Below are 23,120 nucleotides of genomic sequence, written 5' to 3' on the forward strand. Positions count from 1 at the left end.
CTTAAGACCACTGGCTTTCCCCTTACTTCCCCCATTCTTGCGCTCTTTATGTATCGTTAACACCCGTCCAATTACTGTTAAAAGAAAAAAAAGGGGAGGGGGGTTAGTATCCCCTGAGGCTAAAGAATTGGGATATGGAAATCACGTGTTTCCTGCGAGTCGCTCTCGGGAGTCCCCTCAAATCGCCATTCTCAAACTTTTTGACCGGAATAAGCACATCTCGAGTACTGCATCCCGTTTCTCTGGGACGAGCGGCCGGGCCGGGTCCCCGTGGGGGCTGTCCGCAGGTCGCTGGAATCGTTCCGGGGAAGCGGCGACGGGGGGCCCCACGTATAGGGCATTCAGGTCCCCGGCCCGGCCAACACGTGCGGCGAGCCGGGCGCGGCGGGGAGGGGGAGGCCGCGAGCTGGGACCGGGATCCCGGGCGTCCGGACGTGCTCGCGCCTGAGGCCGTCTCCGCCAGCACCACGACCGCTCGGGAGGCCCCCGGGGCCTGGGAGAGCGCAGTCTCCGGCTTCACGCGAGCGGAAGGAACACGCTGTGGTTCCCGCCGAGAAAATGGAGAGCGAGCGGCGGCCCGGGCGCAGGGAGAGATGCGGGGAGCGCGCGGGAGGCGCGGAGAGAGAGCTGCCGGGACCAGCTCGGGGCTCCAGCGAGGACGGTGGGCGGGCCGGGGCGTGGCTGAGGGAGCCGCGGAATATAACCCTTCAGGGCCCCGCGCGCGAGTTCCGCAGGCGTCTGGCGCTCGCGGGAGGGAGCGCGCACACCCGGGGTCACGTTGGGGAGGGTGGGAGGCGAAGGAGCCGCACTTTGGGAGCCCCCGCGCCGCACCGGGCCTGGCTGCGCTCCCGCCAGCGCCACCAGAGCCCGCTTCTGTCCGGAACCGGGGTGGCTTACCGGGCAGCGAAGGCCAAACTCCCTCGACTGGCTCCGCCCCTCCAGAGGCGGGGCCGGGTGGGGGCGGGGCCGCTGCTCGAAGTGGAGGAGGCCTCTCGTCCGCCGGAGCACGACGCGGTGACGCAGCACGTCGACGTACGTGACGCGCAGCCCCTGGGCCGCTCCTCCTTCCCCCTGAGTGAGTGCCGGCCCGGTCAGGGCGGGGGAGAAGAGGGAGGGCGAGGGAGGAAGAGGCGACCCGGGAGTCGCTGTGGGCCGCGGGCCGGACCGGGTCTGGAGCGACGGGAGCCCGGGTTGGGCCAGAAGGGTTTTGGCGGGCCGTTAGAGGGCCGCCGCGGCGGTGGGGGTCCCCTCCCTGCGGGACTTGGCGCGCCCCGGCGCTCGGAGCCTTCGGCGCCGTGCCCACCCCGCTCCAGCTCGCGTCTCCCGGCTCCAATTAGGTCAGGCTCGGAGTCCCGCGGCTCCGGGCCGCAACGCGCGGCGGCCACTCGGCTCGCCCTTCTCTCTTCCTTCGCCTTCTTCTCTTGCCTCGCCCTACCCCCTTCCTTTCCACGTTCTTGGCCTTTTATTTTTTTGGTTGTTTTATGCTCTAGGGGTTTTTGTTTTTCAGCCCGAGCTCATGGGTGTACATTATCATGCTCCTCTTTTGTAGAGCAACCCGACGGCCATGGAGGCTGAAGAAACGATGGAATGCCTTCAGGAGTTTCCTGAACATCATAAAATGATCCTGGACCGATTGAATGAACAGCGGGAGCAGGACCGGTTTACCGACATCACCCTCATTGTCGATGGTGGGTTAGGACGGTGGGCACCGCTCTGGCTGGATTTAGGGCTTCAGTTTTCTTCCCTTCCACTCCCCGCCTTTTCCCCCCTCACCCTCTATGAGCTGTGAAAGGGGTGCCTTGGGATTGGAGCACACTTGTCAGTGGCTTCCCCACCCAGATCACGCTGCAGAAAGCTGGTTGGCCAGTCCTGCCTTCCACCTAGTCTGGTGTTCACATTTCAACTTCCCACAGCATGATGAAGTTTTCTCATAGTACTTTTTTTTTTTTTTTTGCGTGCAAGAAGAAGGTGTTGGAGATAGAGAAGGCATCCTAGAATGTCTGACAAATAGGACATTTCAAAGTGACTTGGTTATTAAGCCTCCTGTGGGTAAGCTGCTTCTGTGGAGTTGTCCCTCACAGGAGTCATTTGGTCAAAAGTACTTTCCAGGTGGTTTTGGAAGGAGAGTGAGATTCCTTGACTGCTCTCATAGCCCCTTTGGGGGCTTCCCAAATAAATTGAGGTCTTTACCAGTCTGAGTTGTTGTCATTATAATGGAAGCAAAGTCAGCTTGGATATTTAATAAATGATTTTTTTTAGTATATTGAGCTTCCAAATGGTAGGTTTAGTGAAACATTTCCCATAGCAGACAGATCCACCTTTGTACTTACTCTGTAGTGGTTTGGTGTCTTTGCTTTTTGTCTCTTTCCAAAGGTATGATCCTTTGGATTGTCTTTAGTAGTTTCAGCTGAGTAGGATAGTCCTCTTTATTGCTTAATTGGATGTAGCAGGATATATTAGAAGTGGTTAGTAACTCAGTGTCGTGAATTGGCTTTTATAAAAACTGACTTAAAGTCTTTAAGATGAAGATTTCTTGGCTTTGTGTCTTAAGATTTAAATTTGTCAAAATAGCTAACAATATTCTGCCCTTAATTTAGAAAAATGATATATAGAGAGATGGATATAGCTACTTTCATTATAAAGGAAGAGCTGTTATTTTGTACAATTTTCTTCTTTATAGTTAGATTTGATTTTGGTGTTATATAATCATTTTCCTCCCCCTTTGCTTTAGGACACCATTTTAAGGCTCACAAGGCTGTTTTGGCTGCTTGCAGTAAGTTCTTCTACAAATTCTTTCAAGAATTTACTCAAGAACCTTTGGTAGAAATAGAAGGTAAGTTCTAAGTGCAATACTTACAAGAATCACAGTTGGTTCTGTAATTTCAGATAGTTAATTTAGCAAACATTGTGGGAAATGGAAATAGTTGCTATTAGGAGACCAGGTAAGTTGTTCTTTTGGCACATAAGCTCTACTCGCCTGAACACCGACACTGACCTTTTTGCTCAAGGCTAGCCCTGTATTGCTTGAGCCATAACTCTGCTTCCCGCTTTTTTTGGGGGGGGAGGGGCGGGAAGAGGAGGGTTAGTTGTCATTAAGAGTCTTAAGACTTACCTGCTTAGCTGGCTTCAAACCGAGTTCCTGGGATCTCAGCCTCCTGAATATGTAGGATTACAGGCAATGAGTCACCATTACCTAGCTTCCTTTTTTTTCCCCCAGGCGGGTCTTGAGGCTTGAATTCAGGACCTGAGAGCTGACATCAAGCTTTTATGCTTAAGGCTTTTATGCTTAAGTTAGTGCACTACCACTTGAACTACAGCTACACTTGCAGCTTTTTTGGTGGTGAATTGGAGATGAGTTTCACAGTCCTGCCTGGGCTGGCTTCAGATAATCCTCATATCTCAGCCCACTGGGTAGCTAGGATTACAGGCATGAGCCACTGGTGCCAGGTGGGATGATTCACTTTTATTCTCATTTTTGCCCTTTCTATTTGCAACCATTCCTAAATTCTCATATTCCTTGACAAGTGTCAGGACCAACACATGCTGCCAAGATTCTGTTGTCTGACAGTTTCTCTCAAAGCTATTAGTCCAGTAAATAAACTGATTTTCAAAAAAAATTTTTTTTCCTTATGCTCCCAAAGTCTATTGCCTTCCAGTTTGCTCTTCAAGGTGATTGTTTTCTGTGAAGTGTCTTGATTCTCTGGGCTGCTCAGTCATCCTAAGATGAGACTTAGATGTTCTTTGGAGGGAAAAAAGAAAACTTTTAGTAAAGAGAAAGGTATCACAAACCTACCCTTGCCTCCCTTGACATTGAATAGTCTCCCTATTAATACTTTGGCCAGAATTAGTCATACAGCTTACTAACTGAAAGGGTGCTGGAAATATAGTCTTTATGCCCCACAAGAGGAGAGCCAGACAACATTGAGCACTAGAAATATCTAACGCATGGTGTAGACTTCATAAACACATTAAAAATTAGTTTGGTCAGGAGGGATAGTACATGCCTATAATCCTATCTATTTGGAAGGTAGAGATGGAAAGAATAGTCATTTGAGGCTAGCCTGGGCAAAAGGTAGCATGTCCTCCATCTCAACAAATAACCTGGGCATTGGTGGCTCAGACCCATAATTTGAGCATTCTTGATTTCAGCAGTTTTTAGTAGAATGTTCTGCCAGCAAAAAGTGGGTGGTAGATATTGATGGTGATACAGTCTTTTCCATTGCTGAAACCATTGATCACCCATCTTTTGAAATCATGCGTAAGTATAGACCACAATTTTTGTTTTAGTGATTTTAGGTTTCAGATTAGTGGGGATGCTTTAAATTTCAGGAGAGGCCTCTGCTAATAGAAGTAGTGATGGACTAATATACTTGTGAAAACAAGGTAAAGGGAGTACTATCATATGGGAAAGACTAGGAAAACTGAATTCAAGTAGCACTCAGGACATTCTAGTGGCCATAGAATGTTTAGGAAGAAAGAGATCACCAATTAGGTATTACTTTAGAACAGCATCACTTTTGTACTTGGCTTTTTTCTAACAGTTTGCCCATGTGTCAAGTATTGTTGCATATGTATTATTATTTGAGGCTCACTTCACTCTTGAAAAGTAAGTGGTACCAGGCACTGGTGGCTCACACCTATAATCCTAGCTAATCAAGAGGCTATAATCCAAGGATATCTATTCAAAGTCAGCCCAGGCAGGAAATTTGCAAGGCTCTTAATCTCCCAAAAAAAAAGCAAGACATGGAACTGTGGCTCAGGTGGTATGGTGCTAGCCTTCAGCAAAAGAATTTTGCTCAGGGACAGTGCCTAGACATTGAATTCATACAGGACCGGCAACAAAAAAGTGGTTATTTACCATTTGTACATCAGATACCAAGTATGCTTTTTATCTTTTGCTACTATAATGCTTCCTCTCATCCTATCAAAATCCCTAACAGTAGGAAATAAACCTGTTTGTATACGTAAATGCAAATCTTAGCTTTCAAGGTTCTTGGTTTAGTTTTGTATCTCTTTGAGTGTGTATATTTTTTGTTATGAATAGGTTGCCTAGAAACACTATTCCCTTGGAAATTTTTGATGCCTAAGAGAGTTAAGAAAAGAGTTAAGAATATCCTTTTAGGGGCTTGGAATATGGCCTAGTGGCAAGAGCGCTTGCCTCATATACCTGAAGCCCTGGGTTCGATTCCCCAGCACCACATATATAGAAAATGGCCAGAAGTGGTGCTGTGGCTCAAGTGGCAGAGTGCTAGCCTTGAGCAAAAAGAAGCCAAGGACAGTGCTCAGGCCCTGAGTCCAAGGCCCAGGACTGGCAAAAAAAAAAAAAAAAAAAAAAAGAATATCCTTTTATTTTGGAATATTCCAGTTAAAGTGAAAATCTACCTGCCTAGATGGCCTTGGTTTTACCATAAGACAAGTCTTTCAGTCCATTCATTTTTGACTTGTAAATGTCTAATCCCAGGCAAGCAGAGTGAGAGGTTTAGATGGCATTCGATAGGAATGATTTCAAAGAAGTGTTGACTTCTAAGAAGAATCTTACAATGAGCAGCACTGGAGAAGTTGAGTCTTCCTTTCTGAAAGCAATCACTTGGGATTTTCTTATGTCCCTTTGACCTGGTTTGTCAATTTCTAGTAAAGCACATGTAACCGTCAAGTATTTAGATTGTAAATAAAATGGAAAAACACTTTTCAGTTCTGTTATTTGGCCAGCTCTGGTTTAAAGAATGAATTTGGCTCAGTATCTTCTTAAACTTGGTCCATGAAATGGACAAATTAAAGTGATCAGCAAGAATCTGGAGCTCCAATTGTTGGTGGGAGTGCAAATTAGTACAACCACTTTGGAGAACAGTATGGAGGTTTCTCAAAAAGCTCAATATAGACCTACCCTATGACCCAGCCATACCACTCCTAGGCATCTATCCTGAACAACAGGTCCCAAGATAACAAAAAGACATTTGTACTTCCATATTTATCGCTGCACAATTCACAATAGCCAAAATAATGGAAACAACCCAGATGCCCCTCCACAGATGAATGGATCAAAAAAATATGGTACCTATACACAATGGAATAATACTACATAGCGATTAGGAATGGTGAAATATTGTTATTCGTAGGGAAATGGTCAGAACTCGAACAAATAATGTTGAGCGAGACAAGCCTAGAACACAGAAAACAAAGGGGCATGATCTCCCTGATATATGACTGTTAAGAAGGGGCGATGGAGAGACAGTAGAGACCAGGTCTGTGAAACCAAAAACTGATTGTCAAATGGTATTTCCCACAGGATTGGGGCAGCGACCCAACAGTATGTAACTAAAACCAAACAACTACTCAACATATAAAGGTCAAAAATTGACCTCTCAGTGGAATACAACAGCTCAAAAGCTATGTATGTACGTTCTTAAAAGACTACTGTCGACATATTGCCTAATATCGACATTACATTTAAAGTCGTAGGCGAATTCTCTTTGGCGTAGGCCACGTGGCTACTGTATATATTCTTGGTACATTGTGTATTGTATATATGTCTGCCTGACCTAGGGAAGGGAAAGAAAAACAGGGTGTAAGATATCACAAGAAATGTACACACTGCCCTACTAACAACACCTTATCAAAAAAATTTTGTTTAATTAGTAAATAAATTTAAATTAAAAAAAGAAATATATTTAAAAAAATATATTAAAAAAAAAAAAGAATCTGGAGCTCCAAAAGGACATAGGGCTGCAAATACTGCTTGAGCAGTCAATGAACCTATACATCTGGCTGTAAAATATTTAACAATTAACTCCTCAGGTATGAAATATATTGAGGCTATATGAAATTCATTATTTTAAATGTCATGTATCATGGTTTTTAAATTTGTTCAAATAAAGAAACATTAGTGATAGGTGAAAATAAAAGAACATCTAGAAACAGTAAATTCTGGTTTCTTTAAGAGAAATTTCTCAACCTTTGATAACTTTTTTCCTAACTTCAAATTATGTCAAAGTCTAGAATAGGGATTAGCAGGGCTTGAAGGAAGGAGGATTTGGGTAGTTACCATCTTTCCTGGATTTAAAGCCAGGAAAAGCATAGATGGATAAACATTAGAGACTTACAGTTTAACATCATACCAAGATTCAACAATATCTTTTTATACATTAAGTTTATTGAAAAGGTAGAGCACCTAAGTTTTGGTTGTTTTTTTTTTGTTTTGTTTTGTTTTGTTTTTGCCAGTCCTGGGGCTTGGACTCAGGGCCTGAGCACTGTCCCTGGCTTCTTTTTGCTCAAGGCTAGCACTCTGCCACTTGAGCCACAGCGCCACTTCTGGCCATTTTCTGTATATGTGGTGCTGGGGAATTGAACCCAGGGCTTCATGTATAGGAGGCAAGCACTCTTGACACTAAGCCATATCCCCAGCCCCAGCACATAAGTTTTTTGCTATAATAATTGAAGATGTGGTATCAGAGTTTGGGCCTTCAGTGATGGTGGAATTTCTCTAATAAGAGAGAAACTGATTAAATCTTTAGAGAGTGTTAATAAAGGCAAGTAAGCTTTTAAAATACATGGCATTTCTTAATAGTGTATCATTTGTGCTTGTAATTTAAAACTTGGAAAAGTAAGTAGAACAATAATGTAAAGCACTAAAATACAGGGCAGAAAGGTACTGAACTTGATTTGCTATGCTGTTAAAGCCTTTAAAGATTTTTGGGATGAATTCATAGAGCTCAACCTCTCGCAAGAAATGTAACATTTCTGACATATACTACTTAATTCCTATGGAGTGATAGGTCTTACTGTTTCCTAAGGACCTACAAAAGTCTTTAGGAAAGATCTTAAAAAGTAAGCTTGCCTAGATATTAATGAAATGGGGATATAGTATTGTGTTGTTAATGAGAATTCTTGCAGGAAATGACAAATAGTAATTAAATTTCCAAGCATTTTTCTTTATAGTTTTAAGGTTTGAATTAATATGAACACATGCTAATGCACATCTTCTTTTCAGGTGTTAGTAAAATGGCTTTTCGTCATTTAATTGAATTCACATATACAGCAAAATTGATGATACAAGGAGAAGAAGAAGCCAATGATGTATGGAAAGCAGCAGAGTTTCTACAAATGCTTGAAGCTATCAAAGCCCTTGAAGTCAGGTAATTATTTCAGTGAGATCTAGATAGTCTTTTTTTTTTTTCTTAATTAATTTGTGAGGTTTTTATTTAATTTTTTTTAGCTTTTTTTAAATTTTTTTTTTCAGTTTTTAGGCATGGTCACCTATGTCAAGAATTCATAGTATCATCATTAAAGAGCTTACATTTTGAAATTAAGAATATTTAAGGATTTATAAAATACTCATCTTTTTCTCACTTGCATCTGATTTCTTAGGTAAAAACTTCTAAATGGCATTTTAGTATCTAAGAAAAACTAGGCAGCTGTTTAAGAAGTTCTTTGGGTTCTGTATACTTTTTGTTGGGCTTAGGTTGTAAATTAATGAAAAATATCAGGCAAAGGAAAGAGACAATTAGTCAGATTAGAAATATCCAAATGCATTCCAGTTAAGTCTAAATACTTGATAGGTGGCTAAATCTAGCTCTGAGTTCTGAAGCACCTAGTGAAAAAAAATAAGTCATTTAGTTAGATTAGTCACTGTTGTAGACTAAGAACAAAGCAATTGCTGAGAAGCTATTCTACTGAAATAAAATTTCTGTAGGGGGTATTAAGAAAACATTAAGCTGGGCTCTGGTAGCTCCCACCTTTAATCCTAGCTACCCTGGAAGCTGAGATCTGAGGATCTTGCTCAAAGCCAGCCTGAGGTAGAGCAGTCTGAGACTCTCATCTCCAATTTACCACCCGAAAACGGATGTGGAGCTGAGGGTCAAAATGATAGAGTGCTAGCCTGGAGCAAAATAACTCTGAAGCACCAAGCCCCTGAGTTCAAGCCCCAGGATCAACCACAAAAACAAACATCAAGCCAGGCATTGGTGACTCACCCAGTAACCCTAGCTATTTAGGAGACAGGGATCTGTTTTCAAAGCCAGCCCCGGCACACATCCTAGAGACCTTTTTATCTCAACCAAAAAATGCTGGAAGTAGAGGTGTGGCTCAACTGATAGTCTTTTGTGGAAAAGCTGAGAGAGCCCAAAGTTCAAGCTCCAGTATCAGAACAAAAAAAAGGAAAACATTGAAGTTTATAATGAAGAAAGCCATATGCATCTTTACATAATGAACAGGAGCCCGTGTGTGAGACATTTTAACTCCCATTACTGTTTTGGTCTTGATGGCTGTACTCAACCTCCTATCAACTCAGTGACTTTATTTGTCAATGGGAGTTAATGATGGTCCTTTCTACATAGAATTGTTTGAGACAGTTAAATAATTGGTGCATGTAAAATGCCTTGCATGGTGTCTGGCATATAGTATTCTAAATGTGTGAGCTAGTACGTTTTTATGGTCACTGTCAATAAAGATCATTCACATGACACCAAAGCATATAGTTTGTACGATCATGAGAAAATGCAGTGATTCTATCTAACTCACTGGTATGACTTAGAAGATAAATTTGAGAATAATTTTAAGCTACCATTGCTAATAAATACTGTCGTTTAGTTTGGCAGTTAAATCTTGAACTTCTGATAAGAACTTGGCACATATATATTCTGTAATGTCTGGCAATTGCACAGATGATGTATATTCAACATTTGTGAATCAGAACTAGAAGCATGGCTCAAGGGGTAGCTTGTTTGTTTTGTTTTTTGTTGCCAGTCCTGGGGCATGGACTCAGGGCCTGTGCACTGTCCCTGGCTTCTTTTTGCTCAAGGCTTGCACTCTACCTCTTGAGCCACAGTGCCACTTCCGGCTTTTTTCTATATATGTGGTGCTGAGGAATCAAACCCAGGGCTTCATGTATACGAGGCAAGCACTTTACCACTAGGCCATATTCCCAGCCCAAGGGGTAGCTTGTGAGTAGGAAAAAGCTGAATGAGAGCTGGAGGCCCTGAGTTCAAGCCCTCAAATTGGTTTTTGTTTTTTTTTTTTAAATTGTGAGCCAAGTATTGGTGACTCAAGCCTAGCTATTCAGGAGGCTGACATCTGAGGGTCACAGTTTAAAGCCAGCTCTTGCAGAAATATCCTCATGAGACTCTATCCCTAGTTAACCACCAACCAGGAAGGCAGACGTGATCCAGAGCTGTGGCTCAAAGTGGTAGAGCACTAACCTTGAGCAAAAGAGCTCACAGACAGCGCCCAGTCCCCAAGTTCAAGCCCCACAACTGACCAAAGGAATTTGTGAATGGACAGATGGATATACATGTGCCATTGAAAACCAGATTAGTACTCCTGAACAGAGCTAAAGTTAGGTAGCAAAGTAGATGTGCGGGAAGATGAGTATACCTGTTAATGCCATCCCTTCTCAAAATGGAGGTAAACTGGGCTGGGGATATGGCCTAGTGGCAAGAGTGCCTGCCTCATATACATGAGGCCCTGGGTTCGATTCCCCAGCACCACATATACAGAAAATGGCCAGAAGTGGTGCTGTAGCTCAAGTGGCAGAGTGCTAGCCTTGAGCAAAAAGAAGCCAGGGACAGTGCTCAGGCCCAGAGTCCAAGCCCCAGGACTGGCCAAAAAAAAAAAAATAAAAAAAAAAAAAAAAAATGGAGGTAAACTAAAAGAAATGTAGAGAGATGGAGCAATTTCAGATTATGTTTAAGTCATGCATGAGAACCTTCTAGAAAATTCCATGTGGTCTCTTTCTAGTTTATAGATGTGAGTAGTATCTCTGTGATAAAAGATCTTAGCATTAGCATGGTTGAACATATTCAGTAGCCTAGGTTGAATTTGAGAGGCATTTAATGAACTTCCATGTTAGCTGTTATAATAATACACTGTGTATGCTGTACACGGAAAGAATGTATGGCTTTTTCTGTATACAAGCTATCCTGTTGATTGTTTTTCACAAATATTTTGGATAGAGCAATTGAATGAGGTCAAATTGAAATTAAATCTCTAAGTATTTTTAGCTTATTCTGGATCTGTCTTTTGAATTAGTATGTGTAAAGTACTTAAAACTCTCAATAATATTATGTATAAGTTCCATTCCTGTTTCTTGAAATGTCTTCTTCCTGCTTTTTACTGATAGGATCTTATTATTCATCTTTCTGGTTTTAGTCCAGTCAGTTTATTATTCTCTACAGCTTTGCCTGAGCAGGTTGACTTAGTTATTTCTGTTTTTATCTTACACATTCTCCACTAACTAATAATTATTATTCCTTCATTTTTCCATTAGACTTCAACCTCTTGAGATAGAGATTATAAATACTTCATCTTGAAGCATTTGACTAAGTTTAAAAAGCTACCACAAAATATTGTGTGTTTTCAAAGCTACCCAGTTGCCAGGCTTTTCTCATTTCCTTAGCTGATGGGTCTGTAAAATCTCTTGCTTTACCAAATTCATCTCTGTATTTATCTGGTTTATCCCAGTTCTTGAATGATACTGAAAACATACCCCTTCATTTCATTTTGCTATAATTACCTCAATATATATTTTAAAACTGTATGAGGAAGTTCCTGTTTATTAAAAAGTATCAGTTGCCATATACATTTTTCCCCAGCCTGATAAAATATAATTTATATATATTCACCCATTTTAATTGTTAAAGTTTCTTTTATATAATGGTATATAATAGCTCACTCAGTATGTAGAAACATTTTCATTTTTCATTGCCACAGAAAGTTTCACAATAACTCTTTAAGGTTTATTCTTTCTTTTTTTTTTTTGCCAGTCCTGGGCCTTGGACTCAGGGCCTGAGCACTGTCCCTGGCTTCCTTCTGCTCAAGGCTAGCACTCTGCCACTTGAGCCACAACAAGGTTTATTCTTTCTGATACTCACATCCAGCAACCACTGATCTGATTTTTATTGTTGTAGCTTTTCTTTATTTAGAATGTTATGTAAACGGCCCTAACAGCATTTATTCCTTCATGTTGTACTCTTCTTTCACTTGAATTTGAGAGGTCTTTTTCATGTTGATAGGAGGTTTTGTGTTTGTTGTTATTCCTTTGGCTATACCCATTTGTTTTTCTGTCTGATAGAATTTGGATTGGTTTTTAGTTTTTGGCTGTTCAAACCTGCTGCTATATGCAATTGTTTGAATGGATATATGATTTCATTTCTCCTTTTTTTTTTTTTTTTTTTGCCAGTCCTGGGCCTTGGACTCAGGGCCTAAGCACTGTCCCTGGCTTCTTTTTGCTCAAGGCTAGCACTTTGCCACTTGAGCCACAGCGCCACTTCTGGCCATTCTGGTGCTGGGGAATCGAACCCAGGGCTTCATGTATACCAGGCAAGCGCTCTTGCCACTAGGCCATATTCCCAGCCCTTCATTTCTCCTTGTAAACATATAAAATAGGGTAATTTGAGTTAGAGTAGTATATATCCATTTTCAGAAAGCAGTCTAGAAATTATGTTTTGTTTCTAATTGGTTCTGCCATTTACATTCTCACCCGTAACTCAGGAAAGTTTTAGTTTAGTCACATCTTCATCAGTCTAGGTATGTATTGTTGATTGATTGATTGATTTTTGTTGGTGGTAGGGCTTGAATTCTGGTCCTGGATGCTGTCCCTGAGCTCTTCAGCACACAGCACCACTTCCAGTTTTCTGGTGGTTAATTAGAGGTCAGAATTCACGGACTTTCCTGCCCAGGCTACAATCCTCAGGTCTTAGCCTCCTGAATAGCTAGGATTGCTAACACCTGGCTTATTTATTTTTAAAACCTTTAATAAAACTTTCATTAGTTGAGCAGAACTGTTTCTTGTGGGAAGGTATAAGTACATTTGTTACTGTATGTTCACTTGTTAAGCAACAGTGCATAGAATCAACCCCATTCCTCCAGTCAGTATAACCTTCCTATCCTGCTCTAGGCAATGGCCACATCCCCATCAGTTAAGTGCAAATGTCTTCTCTCCCCAAGGAAGCAGATAGGATAGTGAGTTAGACACCTAAGTGTAACAGTCCTTTTCATGTCCAAGTTTCCCCCAGTGTGTTTAGGTATCTGTGTATTGCCTGTAGTTGCCCCTTAACAGCTAGGAGACTTTGGCTTTACCACTACTATTTGTTTCAACTTAAAGCAGCTGAAGCTCAGAGAACAAGGGAGGGTAGAAAGAGGAGAAAGTGGCTACTAATAAGAAAGAACATTCCCTTTTGGCTTCAAGCAGCACAGAGCTGTATTTGTCCGAACCAAACAAACCTGCAGCATTTCCAGCCAACCTAATGTCCTTAAGTCAGCAATGTGGATATCACACTAACATTATGTCTGTGAGCTTTGAGGACAGCCCCCTCCATGTTGCTTTCCAGATAAGAATACAAGGTCTATGCCTCTTGAGTTTAACTTGCACAATAGTTACTTTTTAAAATGGGTACCTTAGTCCTGGACGTTTGCTGTCTGGTTATGATACTATATGCCTGTGCTTTTGCCTAATCTTAGCATAAAGGTTAGGGAGATTTTCAGTAGGCCTATCACTGTTTTTCCTCCCAGAAATTTTTTACATTAAACTGTCACTCTGAGTTAATTTTTTATTTTATTTTATCTTATTGTGTGAGGTATGTACTACTGATACAGATTGTATAGCCTCATGCAGATACCAGATGTTTCAGCAACACTTTTTTCCTGAAGCTTGAACTCCAGGCCTGGGCACTGTCCCTTAGTTTTTAAGTTATCTTTTTCTATAAATGTGAGCCTATTTCTGACTTAACTCTGTTCAACTAATTTTCGTATACCTATACTTTCACCAGTTTCATTGTTTTAATTACTATAGCTTTTAGGAAATCTTAAAGTCAATATAGGCCTTTTAATTTTGTTTTCTGCCCTTCCCTATAAATTTTTCATCAGTTAATCAGTTACTTCAAAGAAGCCTGCTGAGATTTTGATCTTACAGATTTTTTAAATTCATACACTCTGTTTTAGAAACAAGGAAAACTCAGCTCCGCTAGAGGAAAATACCACAGGGAAAAGTGAGACAAAAAAACGAAAGATTGCAGAAACTTCAAATGTTATCACTGAGTCATTGCCATCTGCAGAATCAGAACCTGTTGAAATTGAGGTGGAGATTGCCGAAGGCACAATCGAAGTGGAAGATGAAGGCATCGAGACATTAGAGGAAGTGGCATCTGCTAAGCAGTCCATAAAGTACATACAGAGCACAGGTTCCTCTGATGATTCTGCTCTAGCACTGTTGGCGGATATTACCAGCAAGTACCGTCAAGGTGATAGAAAAGGACAGATTAAAGAAGATGGCTGTGCGTCTGACCCCATAAGCAAACAGGTAGAAGGTATTGAAATTGTGGAACTTCAGCTGTCACATGTGAAGGACTTGTTCCATTGTGAGAAATGTAACCGTTCATTTAAATTGTTTTACCATTTTAAGGAACACATGAAATCACACTCCACAGAGAGTTTCAAGTGTGAAATATGCAATAAAAGGTATCTTCGAGAGAGTGCATGGAAACAGCACCTAAATTGTTACCACCTTGAAGAAGGTGGAGTCAGTAAGAAGCAAAGAACTGGGAAAAAAATTCACATTTGTCAGTACTGTGACAAACAGTTTGACCACTTTGGACATTTTAAAGAGCATCTTCGAAAACATACAGGTAATTCGCAAATACTTTTATGTTAAAAGTATATTTTTTTTCCCACTTTGACCTGAAGTATGAATCTTTAGTCTTTCTGTCCTGTGTTTTCGAATGTGCAGGCTACTATATACACACTGCTTTTGTAATCTTGGTTGAAATGATTGTTTAAATGCAAATCTGGATAAATTTTTAAAGTGACTTTCACTCTCATAACTTGTCAGTTTTTATATTTCTCAAAGAAATACGTAAAACAAGCTTGTAGCTTATTTACTAAATTATAATGGAACTTTACTCTTCCTTTTCTTACGTTTCTCATGTTAATGTTACAAAGCATATTTATAAATGTAGCATATTTGTAATTTTTTATATACTTACCTGTTTTGGTTTAGTAGGTAGACAATGAGTGTCCATCTTCCTCTACCCATCTCAGTGGCAAATATGCCAGGACTGGTAGACAGATTGGTAGCTGAAGAGGTTAATGTCTATATATTTACTTCCTTTCCTAGAAACCATCCTGTGCCTGAGGGAGCAGTCTCAAGAATTCCACCTCTGGGCCTCTGATCCTCCCAATTCTGCATTCCCTCCACACATTCTTTCCTTGTCCAATTCACAGTCCTTGCTTCCATCCTCAAGCAGTCCTTGCTAGACCACCTAGGCCGTGCACGGAACCTGTAGCCATTATAACAAGAGTGTTTAGGATACAGTTACTACCAAGTAGCGGGTATACAACTTCTAGACACTTGTTACCACGTTCTTGTTTCATAAAATGGTTAAAACTATTTGATAAGTACAATGTAGATATCCTACACTGCTCAGAATTTTTTCATTTTGATTTTAAGAGTTTTGAAAACTACTAGTGAAATATTGTGTAGTTCCTCCCTGTATAATGTTACTGAAATAGAAGAACCAAATAGATTAGGATAATAGGTTCTCCTTCAGCATCCAAACTCTTGCTGTCAGTACTTAGGAACTAAATTAATACATAAATAGCAAGAGACTGCCATGCTTTGCTTAAGGCTCAGCATGGACTTAAAAAACGTTTAATTGCTTAAAGATATTAGGAGGCTTTTATTAAATCTTTTGGAATTTTAGATATGATTTCAAACCTTGATACATACCTCTTTTGTATTTGTAAGCTTCCTATAGTTATGTATTTTAGTCCTTAAAAAGCAAAGCAAATAATAAAGCTGGCATCAATGGCTCACGCCTGTAATCCTAGCTACTTATAAGACAGATATCTGAAGATCACTGTTCAGAGCCAGTCTGAGCAGACAAAACGGTAACACTTTTATCTCCAGTTAATGAGCAGAAAGCCAGCAGTGGAACTGTGGCTCAGTGGTAGACCTTCAGCCTTGATCAGGAAAGCCAAGCAAGAGGTCAAGGCCCTGAGTTCAAGCCTCAGTACCAGCACTCCCACTCCCCCCGACCCCAAAAAGCAAATAATTATTAATTTATTGATAAACATTTTTGTTCTGTGGGTTAATTTTGCAAACGGATTAATAAGCCATTACATAGTAAACATTAACAAGTAGCCAGTTAACTGTCTTAAGAGGAATTTCTGTATCCCTGTATTCTGTCTCTAATCTAAAACATTACCTAGTGACTGTTACCTATTTGATAATAGAACAACAGAAAATACTTAAGAAAATGTTATATGCTGCATGTTTTTCTTTTGTATTGGACAATAGACTATAGAGTTAAAATATATTAATGTTGTATGCCTTTTAAAATGATATGCGATAACTTAGGCAACTTAATTGACTCACTAATAGAAATGCTAGAGGCATCTGTCCCCTAGAGGAGGAGTTTGACACATAAAGACTTGTTTCCTAAGTCAGGACATGTGACCTGGTCAGATTTCTACTTTAGAGAAATGACTAACAAGATACATTGGAAGTGAAGCCTGCTAGCTTTCATGAAGAGTCTTAATGAGTAATTAAATCAGAATGGGGGACTGGGTAAAGGCAGCAATAGTTGGAAAGGGATGGATATTTCAATACTATTAAGTAGGCAGAATCCACCTGTTCAGTAAGATATGGAGTCAGGGATAAAAGAATGACTTTTAGCTCTGATATGAGTGACTACCTGATTGGGTGAATACATGATTATTAGCTTAAGAGAATATAGAAGGATAAGCAGTTTAAGAGTAATGGAAAATACCAGACAGCTATTCCAAAGAAATAACTAATGTGAATGGCAACCTAGAGGTGATGTTTAACTTTGTTTTCAGCTGGTTACTCCTACTTGGTATGGAATCAGAAAAGTTGTATGTCCAGATGTCAGATGCAGCTCTGGCTCCAGTTCTGACATTTGTCTGACTTGCATGGTCACTTTTATTTTGGGACTGCTTTAAAGACATAAAGATAATGGGCCAGACACTGGTGGTTCACACCTGTCATCCTGGTTACTTGGGTTTGAGATGCAGTTCAAAGCCAGCCACGCAGAAAAATCTGTAAAAGCCAGTAGTTGACTTATTAGTATTAGAAGACCACCCTTGAGCAAAAACCCAAGTGAGAGTACAAGGCACTGAGTTTAAGCCCTGGTAACAGCACATGTGCGCACAGGTGTGTGTATGCATACACAAGGATAAAGGTACCTACTTCACAGAATTGTGGTAAATAAGAAAATGATAAAAAGCACTTTGAAATCTAACTTACATGCACATCTGAAATAGAATTAATCTGTTTCTAGATTTCATTGGGCTTATTAAGTTTTTTAAATAGAACCAGCTCAAGGGCATGTAATAAAAAGTGAACTTAACTACTTACGTAGATGTCTTCAGAAGCACCCTACTGGCTGAGGATGTGCATGCCTGCTTAGGCTTAGGTTCAGTACCTATGAGTATTTGATTTTTTTTTATAGTGCATGGATATTCCATAAGTAACTACTATTTTTTAGGTTTTTGTTACTATTTTGCTTTTACTGCACACTATGCTGTAGTATGCATCCTTGTACATTTATCTTATGACATATTCAAATATTTATTTGTGTGTGTGCCAGTACTGGGGCTTGAACTCAAGGTCTTGGTACTGTCCCTGAGCTCTTTGTGCACAAAGCCAGTGCTCTACCTCTTGAGCCATAGCTCCACTTCCAGCTTTGTGTGATTAATTGGACATAAGTCTCTCAAACTCTTACCTACTAGGATGGCTTTCAGCCATGATCTTCAGATCACAGCTTCTTGAGTAGCAAGGATTATAGGTGTGAGCCACCAGAACTCAGTTCAAGTAGTTTTTAAGAGCAGAATTACCATGTTAATTTAAAGTGCCATGCACTTTAAATCTTGTCAGATCTTACCAAGTTGCCCTTATGGATATGCCAGCTTATGTTTGTGTCTTCTGGTGATAATGAAAAGCATAGTGTGGTGTCTACAGCATCATTTTTTTCCCCTGAATTCCCTTACTCTTTTTCTGGGATGGGTGTTCTGATCTCCTACCTCATTAAGCCTTTCAGCCATCCATCCCTTTGCACTTACTTTATGGCCTCATTCTGATTTCTCTATCTTACCTAGACCTCATTATACATGCCTTTTCTTGTATTATTTTCTCATTTAGAGGTATCCTACTTGCTCTAAAAGAGCCTCCATCTTTGAGTGGTTGCAATTACTTAGTCCTACTGTGTGGTTTTTGAGCACTGCTGGAGAAAATTCATAGATAAAACCTTCATCTAGGTAGTTTGGTGTCAGATATGTCTTTTTTTTTCCTCATTGCTATTCCATGCCTCTACTGTAGTGTTCAGAACCCCTATACATACTTCAGCAAGTAGCACCTGACATACTGTCTTCCCACTGACAATTTAGCAGCACCCACTTTGTTTCCTCTTTTACTCCAAAGGAACAAACAACAAAAATTACTACGAAAGATTATGAATTTCAGGCTCCAGTGGCTCACAGTTGTAATCCTAGACTTGAGAGTCTTGAGATTAAGAATGAGGGGATCACAGTATAAGGCTAGCCAACTGATGGAAATTCAAAAGATACCCTTCCTGTCCTCTTCACCCCTTCTCAACCCCTAGCTGGGGTCAGTTAGTGTTCACCTGTAATCTCAAGCAACCTGGGAGGTTGATATTGAGAAGATGATGGTTGTAGTGAGCTCAAGCAGAAAAATCCATAAAACTATCTCCATGAGGTGAAGCTAGACACAGTAATGCACACCTGTGACCCCAGCAATAATGGAAAGCCTAAAGTAAACAGATGACAGCTTAGGCTAACAAAGGGACAGGTGGGAAAGCATATTTCAAAAATAACTATAAAATAAAGGCCAGACGCCTTGCCTGTCAGTAGAGCATCAGCCCAACTAGCATGATGCCATGAGTTCAAACACAAATACACTCCAAAGGAACAATAACCAAAAAGGAGCTGAGGAAATAGCTCAGACATAGAATACTTGCCTAGCATATACAAGCCCTGGATTTGATCCCCAACATTGAAAAAAAAAATTGCTTTTGCTGTTTGTCTTAATTTGTCAGTGTATTTTTTTTCTTTTTAATAGGTGAAAAGCCTTTTGAATGTCCAAATTGTCATGAAAGATTTGCTAGAAATAGCACCCTGAAATGTCACCTCACTGCATGCCAAACTGGAGTAGGGGCAAAAAAGGGAAGGAAGAAGCTTTATGAATGCCAGGTATGTGGGAGTATATTCTGTCCTTACCAGAGCAATCTGCTAATTACAATGAAAGGTAAACTGTCTCTGGCTTACCATGGTTTGATTTAGGATTTTTTTTACTACAATGCTACAAAAGCAATTTTTGTTCAGTAGAAATCATTCTTCAAATTTACATTTTGATCTTTTCCTGCAGTAGTGCAATATAATAGGATATTTCCCTTGTGGCAGTGGGTGGCGGCAGCAAGCCACAGCTCTCAATCAGCCATGACAGTTATGAGACTAAACAACAGCCCATACGCTACAGTGTGCTGTGTTGTGTATTGAATTCATGTTTTATTTAAAATATTTACAGTAGCCAGGCACCAATGGCTTATACCTGTAATCGTAACTACTTTGGAGATTTAAGGATTGCAGTGTAAAGCCAGCCCAGGCAGGAAACTCTGTGGAACTCTTAAATTTACGAGCAAAAAGCTAGTAGTGGATGCCTAACGTATGAAACTGTAACCTCTCTGTACATCAGTTTGATAATAAAAATTTGAAAAAAAAGCTAGTAGTGGAACATTAGCCTGAGCAAAAAAGCCTCAGGGACAGTGAAACTGGGTTCAAGCTCCAGGATCAGCACTCCCCCCAAAACTTACAATGAGTACATCAATGTAACTATGTCCTAAATTGAGAAACATCTAGGACTATTAAACAAAAGTTGATGGTTAGGAAAGAAATGAAAGTACATTGTTCTGTCAACTTGATATGGGGGATTTGAATTTTTTCTTTTTTACTCTACATAACAGTGTCAATAAAATTTATGTCCTCAATAACAAACTGTCTAAATCTAGTTAAACACAAAACAATTATTCAAATTTGTGAGAAAGTCAGGGGAGGTAGATCACTTGTAATTGTATTTTCCATGACTAGTGTGTATGAGGCAAGCACTCTTGCCACTAGGCCATACTCCCAGCCCCTGATTAGTATATTTTTATCCCAAGTAATGTGATTTGAAATCTTGAAATTATAGGGAAAATCTATATTATTACTTTATGTTCAAGAATTTGTATAATACGGGGCTGGGAATATGGCCTAGTGGCAAGAGTGCTTGCCTCCTACACATGAAGCTCTCGGTTCGATTCCCCAGCACCACATATATGGAAAATGGCCAGAAGGGGCGCTGTGGCTCAGGTGGCAGAGTGCTAGCCTTGAGCAGGAAGAAGCCAGGGAAGGTGCTCAGGCCCTGAGTCCAAGGCCCAGGACTGGCCAAAAAGAATTTGTATAATACTTGAACATGGCTGGGAATGTGGCTTGGTGGTAGAGTGCTTGTATGAAGCCCTGAGTTCAGGGTTCAATTCCTCAGTACCACATAAACAGAAAAGGCCAGAAGTGGTACTGTGGCTCAAGTGGTAGAGTGAACAAAAGAAGCTCAGGGATAGTGCCCAGGCCCTGAGTTCAAGCCCCTGGACTGGCAAAAAAAAAAGATACTTCAACAGTGAGACCCTGAAGTATTTCCCAGAATGTATTTAAGTGTAATAGCTTTGACTAGATAGTATGGATAACATTTTCAGTCTTATTAGCAATGTGTTTAGAGTATAAGTATACCCGTATTGAATATAAGTATTGCTAACTTCATATATTTGGTTATTTCAGGTTTGTAACAGTGTCTTTAACAGCTGGGACCAGTTCAAAGATCACTTGGTAATACATACTGGAGATAAACCCAACCATTGTACTCTATGTGACTTGTGGTTTATGCAAGGAAATGAATTGAGGCGGCATCTCAGTGATGCTCACAACATTTCGGAGCGTGTAATAACAGAAGAAGTTCTTTCAGTAGAAACACATGTGCAAACTGAGCCAGTGACATCAATGACGATTATAGAACAAGTCGGGAAGGTGCATGTGTTACCATTGCTTCAGGTCCAGGTAGACTCAGCACAAGTGACTGTGGAACAGGTCCATCCAGATCTGCTTCAGGACAGCCAAGTGCATGACCCACACATCAGTGAACTTCCAGAGCAGGTCCAAGTGAGTTATCTAGAAGTGGGTCGAATTCATACGGAAGAAGGTACTGAGGTACATGTTGAGGAGCTCCATGTTGAACGGGTAAATCAAATGCCAGTGGAAGTACATACTGAGCTTCTAGAGGCAGACTTGGATCACATGACTCCTGAAATCATGAACCAAGAGCAGAGAGCACCTACCCAAGCAGAAGATGCAGAGGCTGCCAGCGAAGATCATGAAGGTGCTGAGGGTTTAGAGACCAAGCCAATGGAAGATTCCCAAAATGAAAAGGCAGAAAATGACAGAACAACTATGCCCATTTTACAATGAAGTAACAAATTAGTGTATTTTTAAATATATATGTTCAGTTTTTGAACTGATGATGGGCAGTGTGACTGTCCTTAAGCTAACAGATAAGTGGACCAAAGTTAAACTATTTCATTTTGTGCTGAACTGTTTCTATGGAAACAAGCTGATGCCCCTCCCCAAGTTAATGACAGAATGGGGATTTTTCTCATAAATGAAGGGGGAGCTTTGAGAAGTATATTTCTGGAAACTTAAATGGATTATATTCTTACTATATAGTTGGGTACAAATGTATCTATTTTCATTGTGGAAAGGGTCCCTTTTCTCTTTCCCAGGTCATGTTCTTCCTCAGATTCTTTCCATACTATAAAATCAAATGTAAAATCATTAGAATACAAGTTTATGTATTCTAATGCATGTTAGATAATTGAATATATAGGAAACAAGGCTGCATGAAGAAAAGTGCGTTGTTGCTGTGCAGTTAAGTTTTGGGTCTGGCTTTCTTTCTTTTGAAAAACGTTGTCTATCCCAATAGTCACAGATGCCAACTCTGTAACAGGAATGGTGGTGGCAAAATTTATAGAATGTAAAAAAACAAAACACCCATGTGCCTTTCAAAACCAACTGAACTTCTATAAAGCATCTGTGGTTCTTTCAAAGTTTGTGTTGTAGGAGCATTGTAGCAATTATAGTACTTCATATTTTTGCTTATAATGACAATTGCCAATTCTTTTTCATTTTAAGTTAGGTTGAGAAATTTGATTTAATGGCAGCTAAAGGGCCATTTTCAATTGGGAAAATTCATTTACATCTGTGGTAAACTTTATTTTGATGAAAATTGCACTAGTATTTTACCACCAGATTGAAAAAAATGAGCATCATTTAAAAATTAATGTATTTAAAATAAGGTACAGAGGAAAACATGTATATATCAGGCTTTGTTTTGAATGGAATCTTTTCCCCAATCCTTAATGTAAAGATTCTGTGCTATAACTTTTAAAGCCATACAAATAAGAGTGCTAAACTGTGGACTTAAAAGTAGATATGTAAATATTTTTAATCAGTATTACTTGGAAATAAAATAACAACCACATAAAATAAACCAATATGCTATTTTCTTTACCTGTTAAATATTGGGAAATACATTTTTGAAGTAAAACTTTAAAATTACGTGTTTGTGACTCTTTATTTAATTACCAGTGTGGAAGTTGGTATATGGTAAGATAACTTTTTCCCATATTTTTGTATCTGTATAAGTTGACTTATGAATTGAGATTAAGAATTGTCAATACGGGCTGGGGATATAGCCTAGTGGCAAGAGTGCCTGCCTCGGATACACGAGGCCCTAGGTTCAATTCCCCAGCACCACATATACAGAAAACGGCCAGAAGCGGCGCTGTGGCTCAAGTGGCGGAGTGCTAGCCTTGAGCGGGAAGAAGCCAGGGACAGTGCTCAGGCCCTGAGTCCAAGGCCCAGGACTGGCCAAAAATAAATAAATAAAAGAATTGTCAATACCCACCTCTGTCTCAACAAACAACCCTAAAGAAAGGAAGGAACTAGTGGACATAGGAGGTTCATGCCCTGTACTCCTAGTTACACGGGAGTCTTGAGATCTTAGGGTCATGTTT

At 40.3% G+C, this 23,120-nt stretch overlaps 1 protein-coding gene across 8 annotated transcripts; it reads left to right on the forward strand.

Annotated features, from left to right (window-relative positions):
- The first annotated feature begins 264 nt into the window (after window positions 1-264).
- Window positions 265-22,662, forward strand: Znf131 (zinc finger protein 131). Of its 8 annotated transcripts, XM_048368199.1 has the most exons (8): window positions 1,115-1,337; window positions 1,550-1,688; window positions 2,732-2,833; window positions 7,988-8,132; window positions 13,933-14,290; window positions 14,393-14,615; window positions 19,085-19,215; window positions 20,833-22,662. In XM_048368199.1, the coding sequence occupies exons 2-8, from the start codon at window positions 1,565-1,567 to the stop codon at window positions 21,514-21,516; spliced, it is 1,767 nt and encodes a 588-aa protein (XP_048224156.1). In that variant the 5' UTR covers window positions 1,115-1,337; window positions 1,550-1,564; the 3' UTR covers window positions 21,517-22,662. The 8 variants fall into 8 exon arrangements, with proteins under 8 accessions (XP_048224152.1, XP_048224154.1, XP_048224156.1 ...); XM_048368195.1 differs by lacking the exon at window positions 1,115-1,337 and adding an exon at window positions 265-565 and having other exon boundaries at window positions 13,933-14,615; XM_048368197.1 differs by lacking the exon at window positions 1,115-1,337 and adding an exon at window positions 959-1,075 and having other exon boundaries at window positions 13,933-14,615.
- Window positions 22,663-23,120: the final 458 nt, after the last annotated feature.

Source organism: Perognathus longimembris, chromosome 19 (genome assembly GCF_023159225.1).
Source record: "Perognathus longimembris pacificus isolate PPM17 chromosome 19, ASM2315922v1, whole genome shotgun sequence".
Classification (NCBI taxonomy): Eukaryota; Metazoa; Chordata; class Mammalia; order Rodentia; family Heteromyidae; genus Perognathus; species Perognathus longimembris.